Raw genomic sequence first — 26,079 nt, forward strand, 5'->3', positions numbered from 1 at the left:
CAGTCTGATGGACGACCTTCATCCTTCACTCTGCTCCTCTTCTTCTTTGTTTCTCCTGAAGCTCCGTTATTTGAGGGATTTTAATTAGTCACTAACCCACGCACAGGATAACTCAGTCCACTGACTCTGAGGGATTACATGTAATGTTACCATGCTCTGGTACTTCCTGCTTCTTCTCCCTCATATCTGAGACATTATTACCACTCGTGATCTTTGAGGTGTGTTTTGTTACGTGTGAGCTGCTTCAGTGTGATTATCTTTTATTTTGTTTCCACTTTATGAAAATGAATCCACCACAGAAGTCCTCTGCAGTCTAAATCAGCCCCACCTTTCCTCCACCCCGCATACCTGTAATCCTGCCCCAGGCACATTCCACCACACACGCGTGATCCCCCGGGAACTCCCCTGAAACCGAAAGTAAACCACGTCACAGTGGGCGTGGCGTGACGAAGCACCGCTATGAGAGCTGTCGGTGTTTTGCTGTGCTTTTCTGTGTTTGCGGGAGTCTTCATGGAGGATAAAGAAGCCCCACGGTAAGAAACCCACTCTTATCCTCTTTGTGCGCGCGCGCGAAGACCGGCGTAACTAAAAAGTTCAAAGGTGAGAAAGCCGACAGGAAAACACTCTAGCTAACCGGCCCACGGCAGCACACACAGCCGCCCACAGACTGGCCTGTCGTGTCTGTCTGTGCAGGAGCCTCCTGACACACAGAGTGGGTACAGACCGCGGTGCAGTGATTTGTGCCGTCCGTAGCTCCCCGTGCGGCCTTCACGCCGCGGATACAGTCAGCTCCCCGTGACACGCGAAAACCCGAAACACAGACACGTCTCTGAGCCCACGAGACATCCCTGACGGAGGAGGAGACCTTCATGTGGGGAGGCTTCATTGATGGATGAATGTAGCATGGAGTTAGCAATGCTAGCAGCTTGTGCGGTTTGGCTGTTTCTAATAAAGTTCTTACAAACGGTTGCTGTGGCTTCAGTAGTGACGTGAGGCTGTGATGAGGAAACACGCTTACAAGTCCTGGTGAGACAGGTTGTTCGTGTTTGTGGCATGTGTGGTATGTGTGGGTAAGGGGGCGTGGCGTTAGGTGATAACAGATGTTTCTGCTGTAAGAACACACGTCCCTGCTCGTGATGATACCAGCTCTGAGGTTGTTATCAGCATCAGCCTATTTAAAGTACACTTTGTTAGACACAGCGGTGTGTCTTTGTGTCTTTGTGTTGTGAGTTTGTCCTGGATTCATGATGACTGGAGCTCCACCTTTGTGCTTTTAGGTCATTCCAGTGTCTCCGGCTCGGTGTTTCCTGTCTCTTTGTCCTCAGCGTCTCCTGTGGAGGTCCGTCCACTCTCTGTCCCCATGTGTCCCCTCTCGCTCTGCGCTTCGTCTCTGTGGTTGTTCGCCTTGTCCAGTGTCAGGTTTATATGCCTGAAGTCTCTGTCTGTGTTTCCTGTTTTATTTTGAAAGTCCCTGGTCCAGTATGTTATGTTACCTTGTTGTGGTGTCTTCCCTCTGTGCTCTCTGATCCTAGCCACAGTACTTCTTACTTTGTGTTCGCTTCCTAACTTCCTCAGTTTGTTAGTTTTGTGTCCAGAGTCCTCGTGTCCTCACAGCCGGCTCAGGACAGCCAGTTCTTCCCAGGAGAGGCAAAGGGACCCAGCAGCCTATTAAAGCCCCTCTGCTGCAATGGGCTGTCATAAAGGTATAATGTGTGGTTAATACTGCAGTCTGCTGTTACACGTGTTACCATTTAAAATCTGCTGTATGTAAAGTGCTGGCACCCTCAGCTTCCCAGTAGATGCATCTATCGTACAAATGGGAAAATCCTAAGGTGACCTCTGACCTTGGGATGGTCAATGATGGTCCCTGATATTCAAACTGATCCAAGATGAAGCTGCACCATGGTATCAGTTTGGAATCCTACGACTGGACCGTCAGTCTTTTATGGCTGATGAGTAAAAAGGGTGCACTAAGCCGAAGCTCCTACACTTTTTTCAGCTGGCTTGACTTGTTTGAAGTCCCATAACTGTGGGTCAGTTTCAAACATCTGTCAGCGTTTCTCTCCGCCTGGTGCTTTTTAAGGCAGAGAAGCAGCAGCATGAAGACTGGGCTCGGTCTTTGTAAGCTCCCAGGTTGTTTTTCTTATTTGGCTGTAGTTATTCAGCCGGCCAGACGAACCCTTGAATACTTGGTGAACATGAAGTCATTGATATTAGAGATAAACAGCTAAAAAAGACTAAACAGTATTTAAGACCTTGTGCAATAAAAGAAGAAATAACTGTTTTCCAGCTTAAAACCAGAGTGTGGGTGACGGTTGGTGGATCCCTGTTATTCCCAGTTTTTCCTGCTCTGGTTCTTTTGGTTTTGCCTGCTGAGCTCGATCGCTCACTGGTGCTCATCTTTACATTTAAAGTGTTTGAAGTCATTCTCTGTCTCACGGGCCTTAAAAACATCACCGCTCTCACCTGTTTCCTGTTTGTCCTCTCAGTTTTCAAGCATGCCTCGGGCTGGAGGTGTATGAGGGGGCGGAGTCTGTCATGCTGCCCTGTCAGGTACCAGAGGACGTTTACCAGGACGCCACAGCAGTGGTTTGGGACCGCAAGGACCTCAGCAGCCCGACAGTCCATCTGCGTCTGCAGAGCGGGGACGATCTCACGAGACAGAATGTTATTTACTTCAACCGAACATCGATGAGAGCCGACGCTCTGCAGACCGGAGACCTCAGCCTCACTCTGAGGAAGCCCATAGTCAATGACACCGGCACCTACACCTGCACCACCCGAAGATATGGACAAGATCAGAGCAAGACCCATTTGCAACTGAGGGTGGCAGGTCAGTGCTGTCGATAAAGGTCAGAGGTCAGAGTCATACTCTGAGAATCTGCTGGTGATCTTCAGGTTGTTTGTGTTTGTGTGGACAGAACGTCCTCCTCCTGGTCCCACTCCTCCTCCAGTCTGGCCCAAAGTTGTCTCGGGTGTCCTGGTTCCTGTGGTTCTCCTGGCTGTCGGCTTTGGGGTCTTCATGTACTTTAGATATAAAGATTTAAAGAACAAAGAAGGTATGTGTGTTATCAGACCGCTCCACGGACATCAGTCAGTGTTTCCCACTCATTCGTTCACTCATTACAAAACCTAATGATGACATACTATTTTACCTCAGACACACAGCAGAACTATCCTCCAGCTGAAATGGTTTCTCCTCATATGTGGTCACAGCTCTGTGTAGGTTCAAGTTCGTACAAATCAGAACTTGCTGTCGTTTTTATGCAACACACTCACACAAGACAAGCCAAAGAAAATCTCCTCAGTGCTGCTGATGGCGTCCGTGGAGCTCATGTGGTGCTTCGTTCTCTTCTCAGTCGTTCAGGTCACAGCAGAACCAGGAGATGAGTCGGTCGTGCTGACCTGCAGAAGCACCGTTCTGCCTGATGGTGCTAAAGTGGTGTGGAAGGACCGAAATGAGAGGAAGGTCCACGTATGTCAGAAAGACTCTGAGCAGCCTGAAAAACAGCACAGACGTTACAGAAACCGAACAGAGATGAAGAAAGAGCCGCTGAGGACCGGAGACCTCAGCGTGACCCTGAAACACCCCACAAACACCGACAGGGACACCTACACCTGCACCGTCTACAGCAGGGAGGGGAAAGAACTGATGGAGAAACAGGTGGAGCTGAAAATCAAAGGTCAGTGCTGCAGATACAGAGGCTTGGATATTATTATTGACAGCTATTTCTCACAGTGCGTGTCTTTGTCTGTCACACACCTGCTGTGCAGCAGCTCTGTTATACTGACAGACACAGACGCCATCTTTGTTGTTCCTGTCAGACTTCATGAGGTCTTCCTGTTTGCTCACTGTTAGAAATATGAGCAGCAGTGGACTTTGATGGGATGTTACGGTGCAGGTTTGAACAGCTGCTGAAGAGATGTGAGTTCAGGGGAGCGTTCTCGTGTTCTCAGAGGAACAGCAGTGAGTCTTTGAGGAACACGATGCTGCTTTCTGTCATTTGTCTGATGAGTTCTATCAGCGATGGAAACAAGAGTCTGCTACTGATATGAGAGGAAAGCAGGAACAGCTGATACTGGACGCTCCTGCCTTCATGTGGTACAAAGTAGGACTGCACTCTGCTCTGAATCTTAAACATGTGTAGTGTTCACTGTGAAAGCAATTAGAAACAAATCAGTACATAAATAATGACGGTGAGTTATATAAAGGCCAAGTGAGGCACCAGCATCAAACAACAAGGACTCTAATCAGATGAAAGAAAGACGTAATCACACTTCCATGTATATACTAGAGATGGACCGATCCGATATTACGTATCGGTATCGGTCCGCTACTGACCTAAATTACTGGATCGGATATCGGAGAAAAATAAAAAATGTAATCCGATCCATTAAATATCACGAAAGCACCTCACAAAACTTGCAACACGCCGTAACTCACCTCAGAACGTTAGCACGTCGGAGCAGTATGCATCACGTGATAGAGCGGCTGTGGCATGCGGGACCTGTCGGTGGTCTGGATAGCATTTGGAGCTTCACTAGCAACCCGGCATTTCATCTCCGACAAAGTTATCCCCGAGAGAAGTAAAGCAAGTGTGTAAGTCCATCTCTGAATGTTTGTAAAGCATTCCTGCGTTAAGCTTAACAACCGATATATGGAGCGACTGCCTCTCCTGCTGCTACTTCAATCATGAAACTGCTTAATGATCAGCTGATCGGCTTTTCTGTCGCGAGTCCGTCTCTCTTGTTTGCTTTTGGCCCACTTTGCACCAGAAAGAGGAAACCAGCGGCTGAACAACAGCAGCACGTTTAAGCTTGATCAGCTGTTGTTAGAATTTATTTAATATTACTTTCTACTCGAGGATCTTTTTCTACGTAGCTGACGCTGGTAACTGTGCAGGGGCGGATCTAGCACAGTTTAGCCAGGGGGGCCGATAGGGCATTAACAGGGAAAAGGGGGCACAAAGACATACTTTTCTTTCTTATTCTCATTTAAAATGTCGAGCTTTTAATAAATAATTATCTGACACCCAAAGTTTTAATTTGATGTAAAATGAATAGAAGTCAATTACTGTATATAGTGACTATTAAGTCTAATATATATACCCTAGTAAGCTATAGTACTTTTTCCTTTGGGAAGGTACCATCTGTGCAGTCTGCAATTTTGTTGAAGAAAGATGTTGAATCTATTTAATATTTCTTGAAAAATAATTGATTTCTGTGCATTTTTTTTCACACTGCATCAAATTAAGGTTGATTACGTCGATTAAGCATCATGAGGTGGAGCGTGAGGGGTGGTTCCCTATTTTTTATTTATTTATTTTTGTTGTTGCTGGGAGTTGGAACCCTATTAGTTAGGTTGCTTAATATTTATGCTAAGTACTCTTTAAAATACCAGAATAGGGAGGATGATGTAGGTTTAGGTTTATTAGATTGATCAGTATTGCTGAACTATGAAACATTTTTTTTGCATACAGGTATAACAGAATAGCTTTAGTGTAGTTGTTGTTTTAAACTTGAGTATGAACTTATACAAAATGCAGCAAGATATTTAAAAAACAGTTTTGTTGATTAAAAAACACTATATCGGATTCATATCGGTATCGGCAGATATCCAAATTTATGATATCGGTGTCGGTATCGGACATAAAAAAGTGGTATCGTGCCATCTCTAGTATATACAACAGGGCCTTTTCAACCATGTTTGTGCTGCATTTCTGCTGATGTCCAAATCCTTATAAAGTTATAAAATCAACCCTGTTTATAGAACAGTTCAGTGCGTTTGTGTGAAGAAAAACGATCAAGATTGTAGCAAACCTGGTGTTGGACAGACCTCTTTAATCAGTGTGTTTGTGACTTCAATGCATTTTTAGTGAGACTGACATGTAGATGAACTGCAAACATTCTGGCTTTTTAGTAACAGTGTAACTGCATTTCACTGATCAGACATCTTCAGGCCCTTGTCTTCAAATGACTGACTTGATCAATCCAACAGAGCAGCTGGGACCAGCATCGAGATGAAGCTGGTGACTTAGTGATGTTGCTGCTGAGACTTTGATGTGATGCTTCTGTGGCTTCATGATGAACACGTGTTTCAAATGCTGCATAAATTAAAATTAATTGACAAACATGAATGCTGTGTCTTCGTACAGCTCATGTTGTGCTGTTCTCCTCTCAGAGTGCCAGGTGGAGGTGGTGGAGGGGGCGGAGTCTGTCCTGCTGCCCTTCAAAACCACAGAAAACCTGCCCGGGGACAGTGATGTGGAGTGGAAACGCCATGAACCCGAATACATGAAGGTCTATGTGTATGAGAACGGCTCTGACCGGCCCGACAAACAGGACGACCATTACAAAGGTCGCACTGAGATGAACACTGACCTGCTGACCACTGGAGACCTCGGTCTGACCCTGAGACAGCCCACAGTGAAGGATGCTGGGAGATACGCCTGTGAGGTCAACAGCAAGGAGGCCTGGAGATACAAGAGGGTGTGGCTCACAGTCAAAGGTTAGTTGTAATCGGTGTGAATGTGTCTAACGTACTGTCCGTTCTGTCTGTTTGTAGTTTAGTTAACTTTAAAAAAGCATTTCAAGTCATAAGAAAGGGCATCGAGAGAGCTTTATGCCCTACGACGTCACAATGATGCTACCTAGTTTCACTAAGTCAGGCACACACAGCTTATAGAAGCCAAAGATTTCAGTGCACCGTTTTAGTCTGCAATGCTTCAGGGTCAAAGGTCAGCATGTAGCAATGAAAACATCAAAGTGTTAGTTTAGCTCCGAGTGTTTGTTTGTGACTTCTTGTGTTTCCTCTGCAGGGAGAGATCAGGTCCAGGATCCAGCCGAGGACAACAAGGCTTTTGAAATGACTCCTCTGATGGACCAGCAATCAGCTTAGTCTGACTGGGCTCTGATTATGGATCTGACTGGTCTGTGAGTCAGAGGGAAAACACCAGTAATGGGCTGAAGGGGATGAAGAGGGGACGATGCTGAGTTCCTCCACGTTCTGTGAGGATGTTTTCTGTTCACACAGCTGAACCCTGCAGTGGCTGTAGCTCAGCGCACTCATGCAGCAGCAGCTGTTTGATCTGTTACCACATTAGCACAAACAACACTCATTTTTTACTTACACATTTATATTGTACTTACCCATAATGCCTTGCTGTTCAGGTCTCAGCTGTGAGCTGGGTGCTGTTTAGTTGATGTTTGGACCTCATGTCTGCACGGTCTCAGCAGGTAGATTACAGAGCTCCTACACGTGTGAGGCTTTAGTGTTGGCTGTGTCTGCAAAACTGCACAAAATATAAGACAACTAACACTTTAACATACATGTAGCTAACGAAGTGTATGACGACAAAGAACAAAATGTTTCTGTAAAATGCTGCTGAAGAGAAAAGAAATAAAGTCCATCATCTGTCTCTGTCTGATGTATGAGTCAGGTTTGGGTGGAGGGCATAGAAGAAACCACTCCTCAGTACTCACAACACCTCAAAGTGTGGAGGAAGCAGTGACTCAGATAACCAATCGTTACAACCAAGGTGTGGAGTTCATGTTCAGACAGTCTGAAGACACGTGTGTCAGGTTACCTGTGGATTCTGAATATGCTGTGGGTGTGGATGTTGAGCTCACACTGGCTGATAACGTCTAAGCTTCTAAGACTGCTGGCTAACAGCTAACGCTGCATGAACTCCTGCACGGCGCTGCTGACCGTGTCCATCCCATAATGACCTCAGTGTACCATCCTGTGATGTTTCCAGCAGGAAAACAAAGCTCAGATCAGACGTGACGATGAGTCCACTGCACACAGACGCCTCCACAGTCACAGATCTCAGTCCAGCAGATCTTTGGTAGAGTGACATCATAAATGTGCAGCCTGTGTGTGATGACATCACATTAGCATGGACCCAAACCTCTGATGTTTCCAGGACTGTGATGAGTCTGTGTCATTAACAAGCAAGGGGCCAGGGTGCCGGCACGGTGTACCTAATAAAGTGGCCATCAAGAATGCCTCTACGCGACGTCTCCATCTCAAGTGTCTCCAGCAGGGGGAGCCGCCTGATCCTTTATTGTCACAGAGACATGTCATGGCCACTTTATTAGGCACACCTGTTCCGATGCATGGCAGCCGCTCTGTGCTTGTGTACCTAATAAAGTGGCCCTGTGTGTGAACCCACAGTCACAGGAGACGAGTGTCTGATATGTTTGGTTTTACAGACGAGAGAGAACACAGAGGGAGAATCTGTGAAGTCAACATCGAGGCCCCACTGAGATGAAAGAAGAGCCACTGACAACCACAGACCTCAGTCTGACCCTGAAACACCCCCAACCCGACCACAGTGGTGTCTACATCCTTAGACAGAGAGAGAGAAAACTGACTTTGTCAGAGGTCAGTAAACACATCACAGAGGTAATTGAGAAGCAGTGCATGATGGGACGATGAGTGAGACAAACTAGAAGCTCTCTGTTGAGAAATCGTCTAAGCCTGGTCGGCAACCTGCGGCTCTTTAGTCCTTAGTGCGGCTCCGCGTGGTTTGGGAAAATAAATTAGAAGTATTTAGCTGAAGTGTTTATGTGTATATATGTTTATGTTAGCTCCTTTCTAAATTGGAAGATTATTGTGATTTTGAAATATAAAAATAAAATTATATTCTATTATCCTTTCATCGCTCAAAATAAGCGTCACACTCGCAGAAGCCGGTGTAGCCGCCGAAACGCCTGCATTTATCGAGACTTTCAGCCCCAGGTAGGCCAGTTATGGATCTTCAGATCCACATTATGTCAGCAGCTCCACTGTGAACTGTGTTAAAACACACGCCGCTCACGCCTCACAGACGACAGCTTACAGTCCTGTAAAGATGAAAGTGACTTCATACAGACGCTGTGCGCAGAGGTTCAGGAGCAGAAGTCCCGTTGTAAACATATCACTGCAGACCCGACGATGTTTGCATGAACACGCTTTTCAGCATCTCTTTATTGACCACTTTACACACACGGTTGCTGTGCGCACACAGACGGCTGTAGCTTTGCAGCTCACAGCCGACACACACCAACACAACAGCAGAGAGAGCACAGACGTTAATGCGTGATCGCGGGTGCCGCTCAGGTGCGTCCGCCTCCCCTGCAGCGGCGCTGCAGACCACGCCCCGCCACACACATTAACCAGGTAAAATTAATATTTAGACAGAATTTTGCAAATATCTATTTTTTATTTTTTTCAGCAGCATAGAGCTTTTTTTCCCCAATTATTTTTTAAAAGTCAGGTCAAGGCTCCAAAGGCCCAAAGGCGATATAAGGGTGGCGGCTCACAGCAGTTTTTGTTTGCTGGATCGTTTTAGTTCAGCTTTCCTTTGGTTATATTTCTTTAAGAGTTCAAAATGTGTTAATTACATAAATAAAATGTCATTTTCTCTGTAGCACTTCATGGATTTCAGAAGCAACACACCCTTGTTCACACAAAGTAAAAAAGTAAATAACAATATATAAAGTGTTATCTTCATGTTAGATGTCAGAAAGTATTTGTATTTGTCTTTGCGTGGAAACCAGGTCCACATGGCTCTTTGGGTCTTAAAGATTGCTGATCTAAGCTTTCGTTCCCCGTCCGACAGCACACATTTACTCTGACACTGAAAGTGAAACTGGGCAGATGTCAGACTGATACCACACATTTCTTTTAAAAGCTGGTGTTTTCTGTATTAACCGCTGTGGTCATGTGGTTCAGCGTGGTCACTTCCGTTCAGTTCAATTTTATTTATATGGCGCCAAATCACAGCAACCAGGTTGGGGCGAGAGAGGGAAGACAGGATAAAGACATGCTGTGGAAGAGAGACCGAGATTAATCAGTATGATTCATTGCAGGTAGAGTCGTGGTCGTGGTCTCTGAGCTGAGAATGTCTTTGGTTTGTCTCCTCTGCTCAAAGCTGCAAACTCCTCAGAGCAGCTCTAAAGCTTCAGAGAGAAGAAGCTCCCTAAGAACCCCTAGGTGGAGTGAAACATTCACAGCTGGATGTTTTTAAGTGACTCTTTCATGACATCAACACATGTGAGGTTAACTATAAATCTCAGGAGTGTCTATCAAACTCCTGCGATGTGTTTGCTCCTGTTCACGGCTGTCGCTGACTCTGAGCCTCTGTAATAAACCTCCAAGGTCTCCATGTGTAAAGAAGTCTTTGTGCTGCAGTGAATCTGACCCTTACTGTTCTTCTTTAAACTTCAAACATGCGTAATGAAGAAAGCTTGTTTATATGAGCTCCATAAAAACATCAGAGCAGGTTGAGGTGGCGTCCATCTCTGAACACTGTAGTTTGAACATTCATCATCAATGAAAGCTGTTCCTTTGTAATCCTCCAAACCAGCTTTCCATGACCTCGATGAGATCATCAAGGTCATGGAAAGCTGGGATAGGCTGTTGTGGTTTTATAACTGTGATGTGTGTGTGGTTGTAATTATGCATGCAGGTCTATGCTGTAGTTTAACCGGTCTCAGTGCACATTTATTTAGAGCCGTGAGTACACCTCACTCACCACTCACACTGAAAACACATGCAGGTTATCAGACATGACCATTAATGCTGAAGCAAAGAAGAAGTGACACTGACCGATAGTGAAACTAAGACACTGCCCAGAGAAGTGGATAAGAGGAAACAAGCTTTATTTACTGATCTCGGTTCAGGATTCTGGTCAGACGAGACACAAAAACACAAACCAAGTGTTAAAAACCACAGATGTGACGTTTGTTTACAAAGTTTAAAAGTAATACTCTGTGAACATTTTTAGAAATGTGTATAAATACAGCTCAGTGCATGCCTTATCAATCTTCTATATACCATTGCTGCTCCTTAGTTTACCTTTATAAACACAGATGTGTTGTTATGACTGTGATCATGATTAGCAGCAGCAGTAACAGCTGATATCAGCAAGTCTAACAGTAACATGTCTGTATTTATGAGTGACTCAGTAAGGAAGCGAATACTCACTGATGTTTAATGGTGTACCTTTATTATAAAGTGCTGCATGTGGTTTATGTGTGAGCTCTCCCAGTCAGGTGCGTCTAAAAAGCATGAAGCAAACATTTAGAAAAAAATGCAACTAAAATGTAGGTTTTTTAAATTATTTGTTTATTTAAATCATTAATGAAAATGTGTTCAAATGTGTTAAACTGAATGTTTGTCAATCCAGTAAATGTTTCCTTTAAATGGAGCATTTTATAAAATTACATAGAAAACGAACGTTTCTGGGTCATTGTGGGCAGCGATGGTTTAAAATTAGTGTCAGACTGAAGCTCTGCTGGGTTTTCACCTTAGTAACAGTGAACAGAGTGAACTGCAGGAGTGTGTGTCGTGTAAGAGACTCGGGCTGGAAACATGATGAAATGTGAGGATGTAAGAAGATCAAAATGATGCTCAAAGAGAATAACAACATCATATCTGTATTGTAACTGAGCTTTGAAGAGTTATACTTGTTTGCGCTTGTCTCTGAGTCGGTTAGGTTACAGTTCACCCTCCGGCCTGTGGGCAGTTTCACGCATAATAGGAGTTAAAAACCATGACGAAGTTAAAAAAGTGTCAAATAACAGATTGTGTTATTCAGCTGATATGTGTCCACTAATAAAAGCAGGCTAACTCTAATATTAGGGTACTCATCTGGCGCGCATTTAGGAATTTAGAAAATGCATGAAGACAAAAACGTGACTCATAATTACATCAAAGCTCAACTAAACTAAAACCTCCTCTGAATAATTCTGTAAAAAAAAAACTCAACAAAAGCCTAGGATCATTTTAATATATCCTTTTATTTTTTTTCCAATATTGTTTCAGTTGTTTTAGTTTAGTTAATTTTATATCATGTGATGAGAATACTTTCTTCACAGCTGGTTTTAGTCTTGAGTTTTAGTTTCCACCCTGTGGCTGTATGACTCCCGAGAACATGACATGACAACACCACAGGAAGCTTCCCCATCAGCTGAGCTGTAACATCCTCCAGCTGTTATATGGCTGGCGGATGTAGACAGTACAGAGAAAATAGTTCCAACATTAAACTGTTACAAGGTGTAAAGTTAAACATATACAGATTGAAACGTTATGTTATTAGCAAAAGTGGGAAACCCTCTCTGGGCTTCACTGTTACAGCAGTTTAACCTCCAACATCAGACGTTCATCTGTGAGCCGATACACAAAAGCTGGGATTCAAACAGTCAGCAGGAGAGCGAGCGGAGAGCAGGGAGAAAACCCTGGACCCTGAACAAAGGCATGTCCACAGTCCGTGACATGTTTGAGTAACAAATCTATCAGGAAGTGACTTTGAGGAGCGGGAAGAAACCAGTATCACATGTGCAGTCTGAGAAATGAGAAGCTGGAGCTTCCCGCACGATGGACGCTTCCCTCTGCTCACGTGTGATGAAACGTCAGCGGAGTCAGAGCAGCAGACTCATTCAGAGTATTCAGAGTCCTCGACGAGCGCATCAGCCGTGATGTCAACCACCGCCTCGTAGTTTTCTTCAATGCACTGGGTCATCTCCACGGAGACGGGAAGTCTGTTTGCTGTGGGCAAAGCATCGGGGTGAATGTTAGTCTCCACACATATACATACGCTGGAGACATGCTGCACCGCGGGCACCATCGTATGTCCAAGTTGGCCCACAGCAGGCCCACAGTGGGCAGCTGTGGGTGAACTGTAGGGCTGTGACTCATTACCGATGATGCAGGACAATGGGTTTTAGTCTTTTAGTCGTGTCTCCATCATGTCTTCCAGCTTTGGGGTCTCCAACTCCAGTCCTCAGAGCTACCGTCCTGCAGCTTTTAGATGCATCCTTGTTCCGACACACCTGAATCAAATGAATGGCCTGTTACCAGGCCTTTGCCCAACTCGATGACATGCTGAAGAGGTAATTCAACCAGTTGATTCAGCCATTTCTCTGCATTAAAGCTGCAGGACAGTAGCTCTCAAAGACTGGAGTTGTAGATCTCTGCTTTAAACCGTGCAGCTCTGGAGGTCTGTGCAGCTACAGATCAGGCGTGTGCACCTTTTACTGCACCAGGTCACAGTTGAAGCGCTCACAATCAGGTTCCAACTTCTTAAAATAGTTTCAGACACTAGAAGCTGTTACCTTTGGTTCTTGTCTGCTGTTATTTGGGTGTATAAAGGTTAGTATGTGAGCCTAACCCTGGTTAAGAGCGGTGAAATATCAGATTAAAGCTATGGTTTGGCTTTAGCAGTCTGGTTACTGTAATAATTAAAAAGGCAGTGCAGACGTTTGTGATTTTACAGTCAGAGCTGCCAGCAGGACAGCAGCAGTGACGCACCTGTGTGCAGGTATCTACCTGAGCGCCTGGTGGCCAGCCGGTCCAAGCAGATGGACAGCAGCAGGCCGGTGGTGATGGAGTAAATACAAAAGGCCAGCAGGTGGGAGAGGAGTCTCAACACAGGCACACAAGAAGAAGGAGCAGGAGGAGGACGAGGTGAGGAACAGTTGGTGGGAGGAGGAGGAGGGGGAAGAGAGGGGAAGGGGGACATGGTTTCACGAGAATGGACAGATGATCTGACGGAGGTCGTCGGGGGATCTGCAGGAGAGATAAGGAGGCGTCTTCAGTTCATTCACTCAGGGTTCGATAGAAAGGCTCAATGTGAGCGGTGCAGCGAGGCTACACCACAAACACAGGCTTTCATCTCCATCTATTAGTAATAGATGCTGAAGAGGAGCGTGCTAGTTATTGCATCATTATTGATCGTGATTATAACCACAGTCAAATATCAGAGTGATGAATTCTCTGTCTTTGCTCCACCTCCTCTCCATCGAGGTCAAGGACATTAGAAAAACACAAAAGAGGCCCAATTTATGATGACAGCAAATGATGTCAGTGTTCTGACCTCTGACCCTCAGGTAGCTATGAGCAGATGATCCACTCAGATCAGTAGCACACCAGTAGAAACCCTCATTAGACTGCTGCACGTTGGAGATGGTGTGCTCTTTATGTCCAGATACAAGACGACGTCCACTGTAGAAGAAGTAAGCTGCCACTGTGTCACCAGTGCTGAGCCTGCAACGCAGAGTAAGATTACTTCCTTTTGTCACAGGAAGTGCCGGGATCTCCAGGATCACTCCTTTTTCTGGGTAAGAGAGACAAAAGTACACACATGTAGACTGGAAGCTTCTGGAGACAGCATGCAGGAGGTCAAATGATGACGCCATAGGACTGAATTCATGAACGTTCATCATCACAGACTATAAATGATGGTGTGGCCACTGCAGTCTGACCCTCTGCTTTTATAATGATCACTCAGAGGCATTTTCTTCTTGCTGTGATGGAGAAGAACAGATAGCTAGCATAGCTGTCAAGCTGCTTCCATAGACCATACTGATGTTTGCTAATCAGTGCTACATATCGTCCAAATTCAAACTGGCATTTCACTGAAGTGCAGCACAAACTTCTGAAACAGTCTGTTATTACAATTAACTAACCAGCAGCCATCCTATTGGTCCAAAAGCATAAACACGGTCCAGAGGTAACTTTGCTAGTAACAACAGCTGCCTGTCAAAGCCCCGTCACTGAAAGAGGCCACGCCCCCACCGAAGAAACTTTAATACGGTTTAAACAGGTGAGTAACAAAAACATTCTTTCCCGTTTTATTGTTACGAAGGGCAAAATTAGATTCACTTATTTATTTATTAGATATTTTAACATGAGAGCCTATGAGGGCTAACGCCCTGCTGGAGCCTCTGGTGGACATTACAGGAACTGCAGGAACTTTCAGCCCCGCAGGTCGATGGCTGTTCTGTACCACAGTGCAGCAGATTTAACACCATCTAGTTTAGTGTAGCAGTGAGTTCTAAGTACTTAAGTATCTCCTAATTACAAGTATTTTAAGTATATCAATGTTTTCTAGCCTAAAGAATCCAAAACAATATGAACAAAAATCTGAGACATTAATTGAAACATATTAAAACAATATGAAAGTAAAATTCAGACAACGTGTCATTTGAAGTATAAACTGGATTCTTACGGCTCATCTCGACATTGTTGATCTATGGATCAAGCTGTTATTCACACATTCAAGGTGCTTTATGCTAAATGCACCTGCACCTGCATATATATAAAAATAAATATATGGTTGTACTTCACCTGTCACAGGTGGTCCTGATGCTGTAATGCCCTTAAATGTTCAGAGCAACTGTGAAAAAGAAGAAGAAAAGAAACAACTTACTTTACCTGAAACACTGATGGTGACGTCATCACTCTTCTGCCCAGAACTGGTTTCACACCAGTAAATCGCTGTGAAGGTTGTTTTAAAGTCCTGAACACACAAGGACTCATCAAGTCTAGTGAAGTCCGCCGCTGCTCCACACTCATCAGTCTGGTTTCCTCTGGTCCTCCTCACCGTCCATCCATCATCACAGCTCAGAGACACTGGAGAGGATCCACTGAAGACCTGCTGAAGGTTTGGACTGACAGACAGAGACACTGGAGGACACACACACACAGACACACAAACAGACAAACACACAGAGTAAGTGTATTTGTGTTCTTGTTGGAGTCTCACTGATCGTTTTCACTTCCATCTACTCACCTGCAGAAACAGTCGGTGCAGACAGCAGCAGCACACACACACCTGCAACAGGAGAAAATCCACAGACTTGAGCTTTTTCTCACGTCCTCAGAGGTGTACACTAACAGACTGTGGCAGACGTCCACAGATCAGGAAGAAGATTGGACCATCCGGGACAAAAGACCGATATTTTCTTGGTTCCACATTCCTCACTATAAAGCACCTGAAGTACTGCTGAATCATCACAGCCAGATTGTTTTCAGCTTTTAGATCATTGTGTAAGTTTCCTCATACGTTTAAATGGGACAAAATATAAAAACTTTAAAGGTTTCAAAAACCTTCCAGATTCCCAGTTCCTGGTTTTCTTTCCTCATTTGTAATATTTATTGCGTCCTTTGTTGTTTGTGTCTATATTAAGAATGAACATTTAAAAAAACAAGCACATCTTTTACAGACCCGTGACTCTAAACTACAGACCCTGCTGAACATTAAACATTTCTGATTGGATTATTTTCTGGATTTACACAGAACAGAAAGGAGCCGACTTCCTGTTTTCTCCCCCGACAACACGGAGTAAACTCTCAGGATTCATCCAGTGTCCGTCCTTTACCTGGAGCTGGACTCACTGAGTGGGTGAGTGGGTGTAGGATTGCTGTGTGTGACTCACCGGGGAGCAGAGCCACAGGTGCAGTCTTCATGGTGTCTGGATGAGCACCGAGGGTCAGTGTGAGCTGCAGACTTTCACTTCAGCTCTTTCACAGCCGCCTGTTACCACATTAAAGACGGAAGCCTCAGTATAAGGAGGGGTAACAGGAGCAAAGGTCTGAGCTCTGAGCCAATCACGTTCAAGTACGGCCTTCTTAAAACTGACCTGCAAACGCTGCAGTTTAGAAATCCTTCGCGAGCTGTGTGAGTCTATCAGAGGTCCTTCAGTCAGTCTGAAGAAAACACAAGTACGACTAAAGTAACAGCTGAGCTTGTTAGTCTATAAACAAACTCCACCACAGTCACATGACTGCAGCGTCGCCACCTCTGAGCCGATGAGTTCCTGCAGCACAGAAGCTGCTCACCTGCTCACATCACCTGCCTGAGTTCAGAGGCTTCTGTTTGGATGCACACACAGAGCTGCAGACCACGTCTGACCAGCAGTGACTGGTTTGAATCTGACCTCCAGCTCTTCTACTGGACCTCTAAAGTGGGTCTCGTGTCCAGACACGAGTGTTTTTAACTCTCAGTGGCTGGTGTTGGACAGGAGATATGTGAAATGCGCCAGAGTGAACTGGATGAAAATAAGAAGTAAAACAAGCTTACAGTGAGTCAGTGTGGGTGCGCTGTGGCCAGGACAAACCCACAGTTAGTCCACGTGATCCCACCTACATTTTACTAAACCTATAGGCCTTTATGTGTGAAACTGCAGGGGCCCTGTGGGTGATAACTGTGGGTTTGTCCTGCCCACAGCTCACCCACACTGACTCACTGTGGGCTCAGGAGGACACGTTAGCCGGGGCATTATTATTTATTATAAAATAAAAGATGAAGCCAGAGAAGATGTTTTATTACACGCTCAGAAAGACGATGCTAGAAAGAAAGAAAGAAAGAAAGAAAGGAGAGGAAGAAGAGGTTAGCTTTAAAGGGGAGGATGCTCATTTAAAGCTTTGGTGTGAGTCCTCGTGTTTAAATCAAATGTTATGTTTGTTCACACTGTGAAACCTGCTGCTAAACAAACTGAGGCAGACTGACTGTGTTGTTTAAAGTCTGCATGAAAGTCGTCTGCAGGTTAGTTTGCTGCACTGTGATTGGTTTAAAGGTTCCTCCACCACTTCAACCTCTTCTCTGCCCATTTCCTGTTTCGAGGCAAAGTCAGCCTCCTCAATGTAAGAAACAGGACATAGATATATTTTTTACATTTTCCTTCTCTGCTTGTGTTTAACTTACCTGAGTAAAGCTGAGAATCTTTATTGGAAATATAATTTAGACTGAAACGAAGTTTGTAATTCCATCTACTGATGTTATTATATTAATATGACACGAGGTTCAGTTTAACAGTAGTATCTGTACTTCTGCTTATGTACAGGTTGTGTGTACTTTTGCCACCTCTGCTTATTTTCCTCTGTTATTGAGCCTGTCGCTAGTTAGCTAACATAAACTAAGTCTGTCATTTGCAGCCATTCAACCAACCACATCACGTCATGATGCGCACAAGATGGCGCTACACGTTTTTAAAACTTTAAGCTCTTATTTGTGAAATCCAGCTTCACAGTTACATCAGTTTTTGAGAGCAGGGCTCAGTGATGGAAATGAGCCTTTACACATTTAAGAGTGTCGCGTCCACTTTAACGGGATCCTACAACTTTAAGTGGAGTGGACACAGCTCAGAGTATGAGAGCTGATGAAGCTCACGTTCACTTCACCATCGGCCTGTACAAATAACTGTCGATGTCTCAGTCTTCCATCAAATGCCAACGCTCAGCATCATCTTCAGCAGCAGCTGATTCTCAGACTGAACAGGCTTCATTTCTGTCTCTTTCTCCCACCTAGTGGTCATTCAGTGGTACTACAGATGATACGTCCCTTATAGAAGCACGAGGCTTGACTCAGTGTGGCGTCATAAGTCGCTCACAGTCAGTTCAGCTCTTTTAGTTTTGTGTTTTTGCAGTTTCAGTTTGTTAACAATCACAGAGACACTCAGTGGACACAGGAAGTGTTGACTTAAAGTTTTGGACAGTTTTCATGTTGCACATGAAGACTTCGACCTCACAGCGATGGGTTATTAGAAGTGTGCGTGTTCTGTTTTTGAAAGCTGCAGATCATCACTCCAAAATTCTTCATCCCCTTAAAGTCCTGCTGCTGCTGCTGGGAGGTGCGTCCATCTGGCAGTTTACAGTTTTCATGCAGGTCACATTGAATGGTTTTATTTTGAAACACCTTGATGGTCTCCTCCATCCTGCTGCTCTGGGGTCAAACTGTGGGATTACCTGGGTAGGACGGTCTGATGTCCAGACCACACCCACAGGTCCTGTTCTGATGCGATCCTGCAGCCTCGATGCCTCGACTGCTCAGTCTGATCACGGGGCCGTTGATGGTGGTTGGTGATGCTTCATATTCAGCTGGATCAGTGACGGATGGAGGCACTTTTATTGCAGTCACACAAATCCTAAACAGGGGAGGAGACAAGCCAACAGTGTCTGTGCTCGGATCCATCAGATACTTGATAGAGCGAGGCTTCAAACAGAAGTCAAGGCAGCACAGAAGACCATGGGCTGCCCTCTCCCCTCCCTGATGGACATTTATTCCTCCCGCTGCCTCAGCAGAGCAACAAACATCATCAAGAACAGCTGCACCCTGGTTCTGACCTGTTCAACCTGCTGCCCACAGGTGCATCAGCACAAAGACCCACAGACTCAAGAACAGTTTAAGGTCACAGTCTTATTCACAGAAGATGTTCCTGTAAGCAAAGAAACCATGATGCTTACTGTGAAGACTACAAAAGTTTGGTTTACAAATCCAGTGCTGGCAAATAGTGCAGAGACTGTAATTGATTGTAGATCACTGTAGTGGTTAATCGCACTCCAGAGCACTCAGAACGATCAAAATAGAAAAGTTACAGATTCATGATTGAGATTGATTGTGCAGGAATGTGGGCGTGAACCAGAGCAAGGTCAAAGAAACAATAGCTCTATCAATAATATCTGTCAAGGGACAGGTGAAGGCAGGTCTGCATCCACAGGTGAAGCTGCACCCACGATGTAGGACAAGAGGAGCGCCAACAAGGAGGAGCTTCATCTGAAGCCCCGCCTTCACTCTCTGATTACACATCACTTCCTGTTCACATGTTTATGTAATCATTTTAAATCTCTACAGTACCTGATCAATAAATAATAAACAGGTAGATTAAGGTGAGTTGTAATGCAGCATTACAGTTCAGCACACACGTAGAAACATGCATGATCAAAATGTTCTTCTCTGCTGTTTGTTTAAAAAGCCGACCTTCTCTAAAGCTCTGATGTTTCCTGACAGTCGGCAGCTTTGACCTTTGACCCACACGAAGCTTCCAGGATATTTGTGTTTGATGGAAGCATTCAGGACGCTCCATGGATCATCAGAACACACGGAAACAGCACCGCAGCACTGAGGAACTGTGATATACATAAGTGATTTTAATGTGTATTTATTTATATAATGATCATCACAGGGCTTTCTGCAGCCCTCTAGTGGATCATGGTGACGTGCATGCACCAGGTCATTGTGGTTTTATGCCTGGCTGTGGAAACCGTCAGTGTTCTGGCGTCATTCAGCACCACTGAGTGATCACTAGAGGGAGCAGGAGACCAGGAGTGAAACTGTGGCTACAGCAGGGCAGCTGTTGTGAGTCCCAGCTGTGATCTGAGAATCAGCTGGGTGTGAGTAAACTAGATCAGGTTAGTGTTGGTGGATGGATTTAATAAGAGCTGGTTCTGTGTGGCTGTGTCCACTGGAGGGGTGAAGTCGGGCCGTCGGAGCTCGACCACGACCACAGTCTGTTTATTCAAAACAATTCAGGTTACATTTGAAAATAAATCTCTTTATAGTTTCCACAAGTTCATCACACTCAGAAAATACAGTGTTAGGGAAACTGAGCCAAACCGTCCGATCCCTGAACTTCCAAGATCGGGAGTTTGTTTTCCGCTCCACAAAACAACGTAACATCGAGCACGATGGAAAGAAAGTGCATCGCAGCGAGCCGAGTTCAACATCATCAGGAAAGTGTTCGCTGCAGTTTTCAGTATAATCCATGGCAGACGATCACGATCCTCCACTATGGGAAGATACGGCTGCTTGGTAATGTGGTTTCCTTTCTCCATTTATTGTTTTTACTCTATTCAAAACCTATTTGTGAACTTCATGAGTTTGTACAGCCCAAATTCAAATAAACCTACATTTTTTAAAATCAGTTATCCACTTTGCAAGGGCTTCATATACATGGACTCTGACTGTGCTCTAAACCTGAGTCTGGATCAACAGGCTCAGATATGAAGCCAAAACCGGACAATTAATCACTCAGTTTATATTATGTATCAACAAAACCCCGATAAAACCGAATGATGTTGTCAATTCAGGTCAGTATGATAACAAAAGTTTATCCATAACAACCCAAACCTGCGCCTCAGTGAGATGGAAGGATTCAAAGCATATATTAGAGGTGAAGTCCTCGGCTTTATGAGTACAAACAGCAAAAAAATGGAATAAACGAATGAAATCTTTGGAATAAGACTTAAATATTAGCGATGAATCAAACTGTTACGTTTGAGAAGTGAATATAATCAATTACCTTCTGATACAGCAACAAAAAGTCTGTGGCGATCTTATTATGATCAGTGGGAGAAAGTGGGAAGGCCCTCGACATGGAGTTAAAGAAAGCAGTCTTTAATAGCACAAAGACCTCTTCAGGGGATGTAACAGTAGATCCATCTGAAATTTATGACAGTTTTAGAGAATTTTATGAAAATGTTTATAAATCATGCCCAAGCTTCAGAACAGGAACCTTAGCTCACATTCAGTCATAGACACTGAGGTACTTCAGGCTATCCAAGCATTAACAGTGGTAAGGGCACCCGGGCCGGAGGCCTCCTGATTGAATTTTACAAAACTGTCCAAGAAAAATGAATAATTTCACTTTTTAACATGCATGAAGAAGCATATCAAAGTGAGGCTCTCCACCCACTGAGACGGCAATGAGTACTTGTTCACCTGGTAAACCTGCAGAGCGCTCATCACTCAGACCAATGACTCTGATGGGGGTGGACACTAAAATACTTCTATTAGACCCTTGGGTCGCACATTTAGTTAGCGTTGTACGAAAGCATCGAGGGTTTCACAACATAAGAAGGGTTCTGAGTGTAGGCTCGTCAGGCCTCGGGCAGGATAGACCGCTCAGATTTATGTAACGTTCTCCCAAGTTAGGATTTGGAAATCACTTTCTCAGAGGGGTTCAACCTTTGTAACAAACAATACTTTCTAAACCCGTCACATTAGCCATCTCCTATGCTATTTATTCTGACGATAACAGTAATAACTGACCTATTTGGTGTCTCGCCCTGTAAGATGATGACCTGACCTTTTCTGACTAGGCTGTCTGTCAGCACACCAAAATTCATGCAACAAATAGAAATATTAGGATGATTTCCTGGCTGTAATATAAATGATTAAAAATCCTCCATCCTGCTTCTGAACAAGGATGAAAGGCTCAACCCTTTAATGCTGAGTTAATGAAGTTAATACAGAATAAACACAAAGAATGCTTAAATTCAGAGAAGTTTAATAGTGTTCAGGATCAGCACGACTCAGATTAAAGACATCTTTCTAGCATCTGCTGATAGAAAATAATACTGAAAGCAGGCCTAACAATGATCCAACTATCATAGAAATGTAAAAAACAAAATGTGTAACATCTTAATGCCGGCTGAATGTCAAATAGGGACGAAAGTCAACATTTAAAACAAAACCTCCGAGTGTTGAACGTTTCTCCCTCCAAAGACTCGGCTCAGTCCTTCTGTGCGCTCAGCCAGTTACTGAGGCAGACTATCCTGTTTACCTCTTCTGAGGACAAAGACGCACGCTTCTTTTCAGTGACGTCACCTGAGAGTGAGAATAAGCTCTCACAGGGCACTGTGGTTGCAGGGGTTGACAGGTACTTGCGTGCAATAGATGCCAGCCTGGCATGCGCCCCTTCTCTCTTTGACCACCACTGTAGAGGACACGCCCCTGCGCCCGCTTTGGGCTCTGCTTTGTACCGATCCAGACAGCGGCCGATGGAGTCTTCCTCCTCCTCTGTATCTGAATCTGAAGAGCCCAGGAGGAAGATGGACATCTTGCTCTTCTTTGGTGACGGTTCCTCTTTTATCTGGACAGATGGTTGTTGTGCTTGTGTCTCTGCCATCAGAAGGTCATGTACCAGAGTCCACACCTCTCGTCTTTCATCTTTGGGAAGACACTTGAGGTCTTTAAACCTGGGATCAAGGGCAGTAGCGATCTTCAGCCATGTGAGATTGCTGCTGGCCCTCCGCTGAGCTAGGTCTGTGGTAAAAACCATCTTAAACTTCACAACGTAGACTGGGTCATCATCCAAGCGCTCCATGACCCAGAACAAATGACGCAAGGCTGGCAGCACCATGGAACAGGAGACATAGCGCTCTCCCCCCAGCAGTTCGGTCACATATCTGCAACAGAAAGAACAAGTGTGTATTTTTCTACTAATCGCACAGAGACAAACACAAATACCACAATATGTCAGCAAGTGATCCTCTAATTGAAAAGTATTGCAGTTATCTCACTCACTGTTAGCACTGTGTGCTGTGGGTTGGAAAATAGAAGCAAGAGCTGGGTGGGAGGGGAGAGAGGTTCACCCTGCAAAGCTTTCCCGTGTGTTGTAGGCTAACACGGAGACAGAAAACCAGCCCCCTTTAAAACCCCATCTATAATCACCTATCAATATCACATTAATTGTGTCAATTAGAGCTGGGCGATATGAGATTTTTTCATATCACGATATGTTTTTTTCATTTCAGGCGATAACGATATCTATCACGATATAAGCCAAATAACTATATTTGTAAGATTTAAATGTGCCGTTGCTCACAAGTAAAATGTGAAATAATCAGCAGCTTGTTTTTATTTAAATATTTATTTCCCATAATAAGTTCAACAGGGTAGATGTACTTAAGGAACATGAGACTTTTTCAGATAAATAAAGGCAAATATTGCAAACTACACAAAAGGCAGCCGCTAAAGCGTTTAAGTTTCAAAATAGAACAAACGAAACAGACTAAACTGTCGATTCCACTTAGAAACAAAATATTAATTCTAAAAATAAATCTTAGTTTGTTTTACAGAAGAACAGACAAAACTGACTAACTTTTGTCTATATCAAACTGTGAACTAAAAGGAAATTCTCAATCTCTCCTTGTTGTATAGCTTAGCTTTTCAAACAGTTTTAACAGTTACTTTAGTCTGACAAAAGCCGAATGACGAATTAGCGCTTCCAGTCAGAGACTGAGGCTACGTCCACACGTACACGGGTATTTTTGAAAACGGAGATTTTCCGTTTTCGTTTTAAAAAATAATCCCGTCCACACATAAAGGCAGAAATGAAGGAAAACGCTGCTATGAACATGCCAAAGCAGCAGGTGGCGCTAGATTCCTAACCGTGCAGAAATGTTGGTCAATCAGAAGTCTAGAAGCCTCGGTGGGAAAAAGTAAACAAGGCTGGGGCATAGAAGCAGAACCGAGTCGTATGTGTGGAGGGACAGTAACTGTGTGTATATGTAAGCATTTAAACACTGCAGAGAGTACAATTAACAGTAACAGTATTGTAGAAATTCATTTCACCGAAACAATAACGTGGCGCAGTGTGACGCATGCACCAGTTTATTGTATTTCCAGACTTGCTTTCGGCACAATTTACAGTGCACGCTACTCTGTTTTTTGTCAGACTTGAAATAGCCGAAATACCTTCACACTACGGAACTTCTATGGCTCTTCCGTTCTACAATCTCTCCGGCGTTGGAACCATCATCTGTTTTCTCTTCGGTCACGCTCGGTTGATTTTTCTAGTCGGCACACTCATTTCCTCCATTACGCGCTAGCTGCTTCCCAAACAAACACACGTGCGGCTTGGCACTTGTGCTGTACGTAACAAGTCACGCAACGTGACGCTGCGGCTGTGATTGGTTCGGCTCTGCGCTACTTAATTTGGATTGGCTGACTTTTTTTTTTTTTTTTTTTAAATAGAGGACAAGAGCGGCGAGGTCTATCGCGATAGCTTAATTTCTCTATCGAGTAAAAGTTATATCGCGATACATATCGTTATCGTTCTATCGCCCAGCTCTAGTGTCAATCAACATCATTTCATTGAGATCACAAGCATACATTTGAATTGTGGGAGAAAATACAAACTGCACAGAATCCCAACCAGGAAGTTTGCATCCCGAACCTTCATTCAGTGAGGAAACAGCTCTAACCACTGCACCACCTGATCTCAGCCCAAACACTACAGAGGCAACTATGCTGAAACACAATCGCACAGAAACAAATACAAATACCACACGTGAAAACACACAGGAGTGATCTTGAAGACAGAGCTGGAACGTAGACGCGCACAAACGAGAAACAGAGTGATTTACCTGCAAGGTTCGAGCAGTTCCTCCAGCTTCTGCAGTCTGTCGAGCTCCTGCTCAGTCAGCATGGTCACCGTGCTGTTTTGCTGAGCCAGGATGGAGGTGAGCACGGATTTGTTTCTCTGGATCTGCTTGATCATCTCCAGGGTGGAGTTCCATCTAGTCTGAGCATCCTGAACCAGTGCTTCCGTGTCATGTCCATGTGCAGCTTGCTGTGCATTTAATTCCTGAGCTTTCGCCGGACTATCCTCAAAATGTCCAACAATCTCGCGACATTTGGCCAGAACTCTTTCAAAGCCGCTGTCGTTCAGAGAAACTGTGATGGCACTGTGCAGAATGTGGGCCGTGCAGGGCATGTGTTCAAAAGGAAGCAGGCTGGCCACATCGACCATGTTGCCATACAGCCATGCACTGTCGGTGCCGAGCGTGGTTAGCTTGTCCCCGATTTTCCACTCGTTTGCAACACTCAGGAAATGGTCAGCATAGTGTCTCTCTTCAGTTTCACTCACTGCTAGTGCAAACGACTGTAGAGCCCAGTCGTTATCAATAAAGTGCGCTGTGACGGCGCAGTAGTTATCGCTGTCCACCGACGTCCAGTGGTCTCCGGTGAGGGCGACGTTCATTGCTCCCAGGAGCGTGGTGTGCCGCTGAGCCCTGTGGTCCTCGTACACAGCGCGCAGTCTCGACACAATGGTTTCTGTGGAGGGCGGATTGTAGCACATGTCTCCCGATGCAGCGCGAAGGACTTCTTTCAGTCCGTCATCTTCTACCATGCTCGCTGGTCGGCAGCTTTTAGCTATCCAAACAACCAAGGCGCTGGTTAACTTCTCACTCACTTCTTCTGTTTTTAGCCCACGATGGTCCTGCGATTCAGCCGGGTGCTTCGCTCTCAGGTGATACCCCAGAGACGAATTGCTTCTGTGGTACCTGAACTCAGCTTCGCAAATCGTGCACGTTACTCTCGTTTTGTCCAACACGCCGTTGGGCAACTTCTTAAAGTAAAACTTTCCGCCCAAAGGTCCGTCCTTCTCCATGCTCGCGCCTGTTAGCTACAGTAGCATGGCAACGCTTCTTCTTCTTCTAATCATTTCCGGCAGGCCAAAGGCCAACATAGCACAGTGCTGCCCCCTAATGCTGAGCTGCTGAACACAGGAATATTTGGATTTCCTTCTTTTTCTCTGCTCATGTTCAACTTGTCTGATTCAAGCTGGGAATATTTATTAGAAACAAAGTGAATAATATTATTTTATTATCACGTTGATGCAGCACATGGTTCAGTTAGCTTTGTATAAACACGTGTTAGAAATGTTCTTCAATCAGCTCTTTTTACTCTCATTTCACAGCCAGTACTTTTTACTTTTACTTCAGTAAAGAAGTTGAATTAGTGC

The 26,079-nt window shown here is 44.6% G+C and overlaps 4 protein-coding genes across 8 annotated transcripts in view; 1 reads left to right on the plus strand and 3 right to left on the minus strand.

The window, feature by feature from the left end:
* LOC120740759 overlaps positions 1-26,079 on the minus strand; it is a 288,808-nt gene that overhangs the window by 178,198 nt on the left and 84,531 nt on the right. The gene's annotated exons all lie outside the window — the stretch shown is intronic.
* Positions 407-7,422, plus strand: LOC120740773. 3 transcript variants are annotated; one of them, XM_040043251.1, is made up of 6 exons: positions 407-533; positions 2,490-2,833; positions 2,922-3,059; positions 3,360-3,683; positions 6,182-6,508; positions 6,819-7,422. In XM_040043251.1, exons 1-6 carry the CDS (start codon positions 460-462, stop codon positions 6,896-6,898), a joined length of 1,287 nt encoding a protein of 428 aa, XP_039899185.1. In that variant the 5' UTR covers positions 407-459; the 3' UTR covers positions 6,899-7,422. The 3 variants fall into 3 exon arrangements, with proteins under 3 accessions (XP_039899185.1, XP_039899186.1, XP_039899187.1); XM_040043252.1 differs by lacking the exon at positions 407-533 and adding an exon at positions 986-1,026; XM_040043253.1 differs by lacking the exon at positions 407-533 and adding an exon at positions 1,060-1,703.
* On the minus strand, positions 11,769-16,502 carry LOC120740783. Of its 3 annotated transcripts, XM_040043263.1 has the most exons (7): positions 16,411-16,491; positions 16,207-16,304; positions 15,561-15,602; positions 15,203-15,454; positions 13,863-14,102; positions 13,298-13,555; positions 11,769-12,535 (listed from the first exon to the last, which is right to left on the minus strand). In XM_040043263.1, exons 2-7 carry the CDS (start codon positions 16,235-16,237, stop codon positions 12,423-12,425), a joined length of 936 nt encoding a protein of 311 aa, XP_039899197.1. In that variant the 5' UTR covers positions 16,238-16,304; positions 16,411-16,491; the 3' UTR covers positions 11,769-12,422. The 3 variants fall into 3 exon arrangements, with proteins under 3 accessions (XP_039899197.1, XP_039899196.1, XP_039899198.1); XM_040043262.1 differs by having other exon boundaries at positions 16,207-16,502; XM_040043264.1 differs by having other exon boundaries at positions 13,316-13,555; positions 16,207-16,490.
* Positions 21,818-26,017, minus strand: LOC120740763 (E3 SUMO-protein ligase ZBED1-like). The gene is made up of 2 exons (XM_040043239.1): positions 24,698-26,017; positions 21,818-22,735 (listed from the first exon to the last, which is right to left on the minus strand). The coding sequence occupies exons 1-2, from the start codon at positions 25,723-25,725 to the stop codon at positions 22,060-22,062; spliced, it is 1,704 nt and encodes a 567-aa protein (XP_039899173.1). The 5' UTR covers positions 25,726-26,017; the 3' UTR covers positions 21,818-22,059.

Source organism: Simochromis diagramma, unplaced genomic scaffold (assembly GCF_900408965.1).
Source record: "Simochromis diagramma unplaced genomic scaffold, fSimDia1.1 OVJJ01000768.1, whole genome shotgun sequence".
In the NCBI taxonomy this organism is placed as follows: domain Eukaryota; kingdom Metazoa; phylum Chordata; class Actinopteri; order Cichliformes; family Cichlidae; genus Simochromis; species Simochromis diagramma.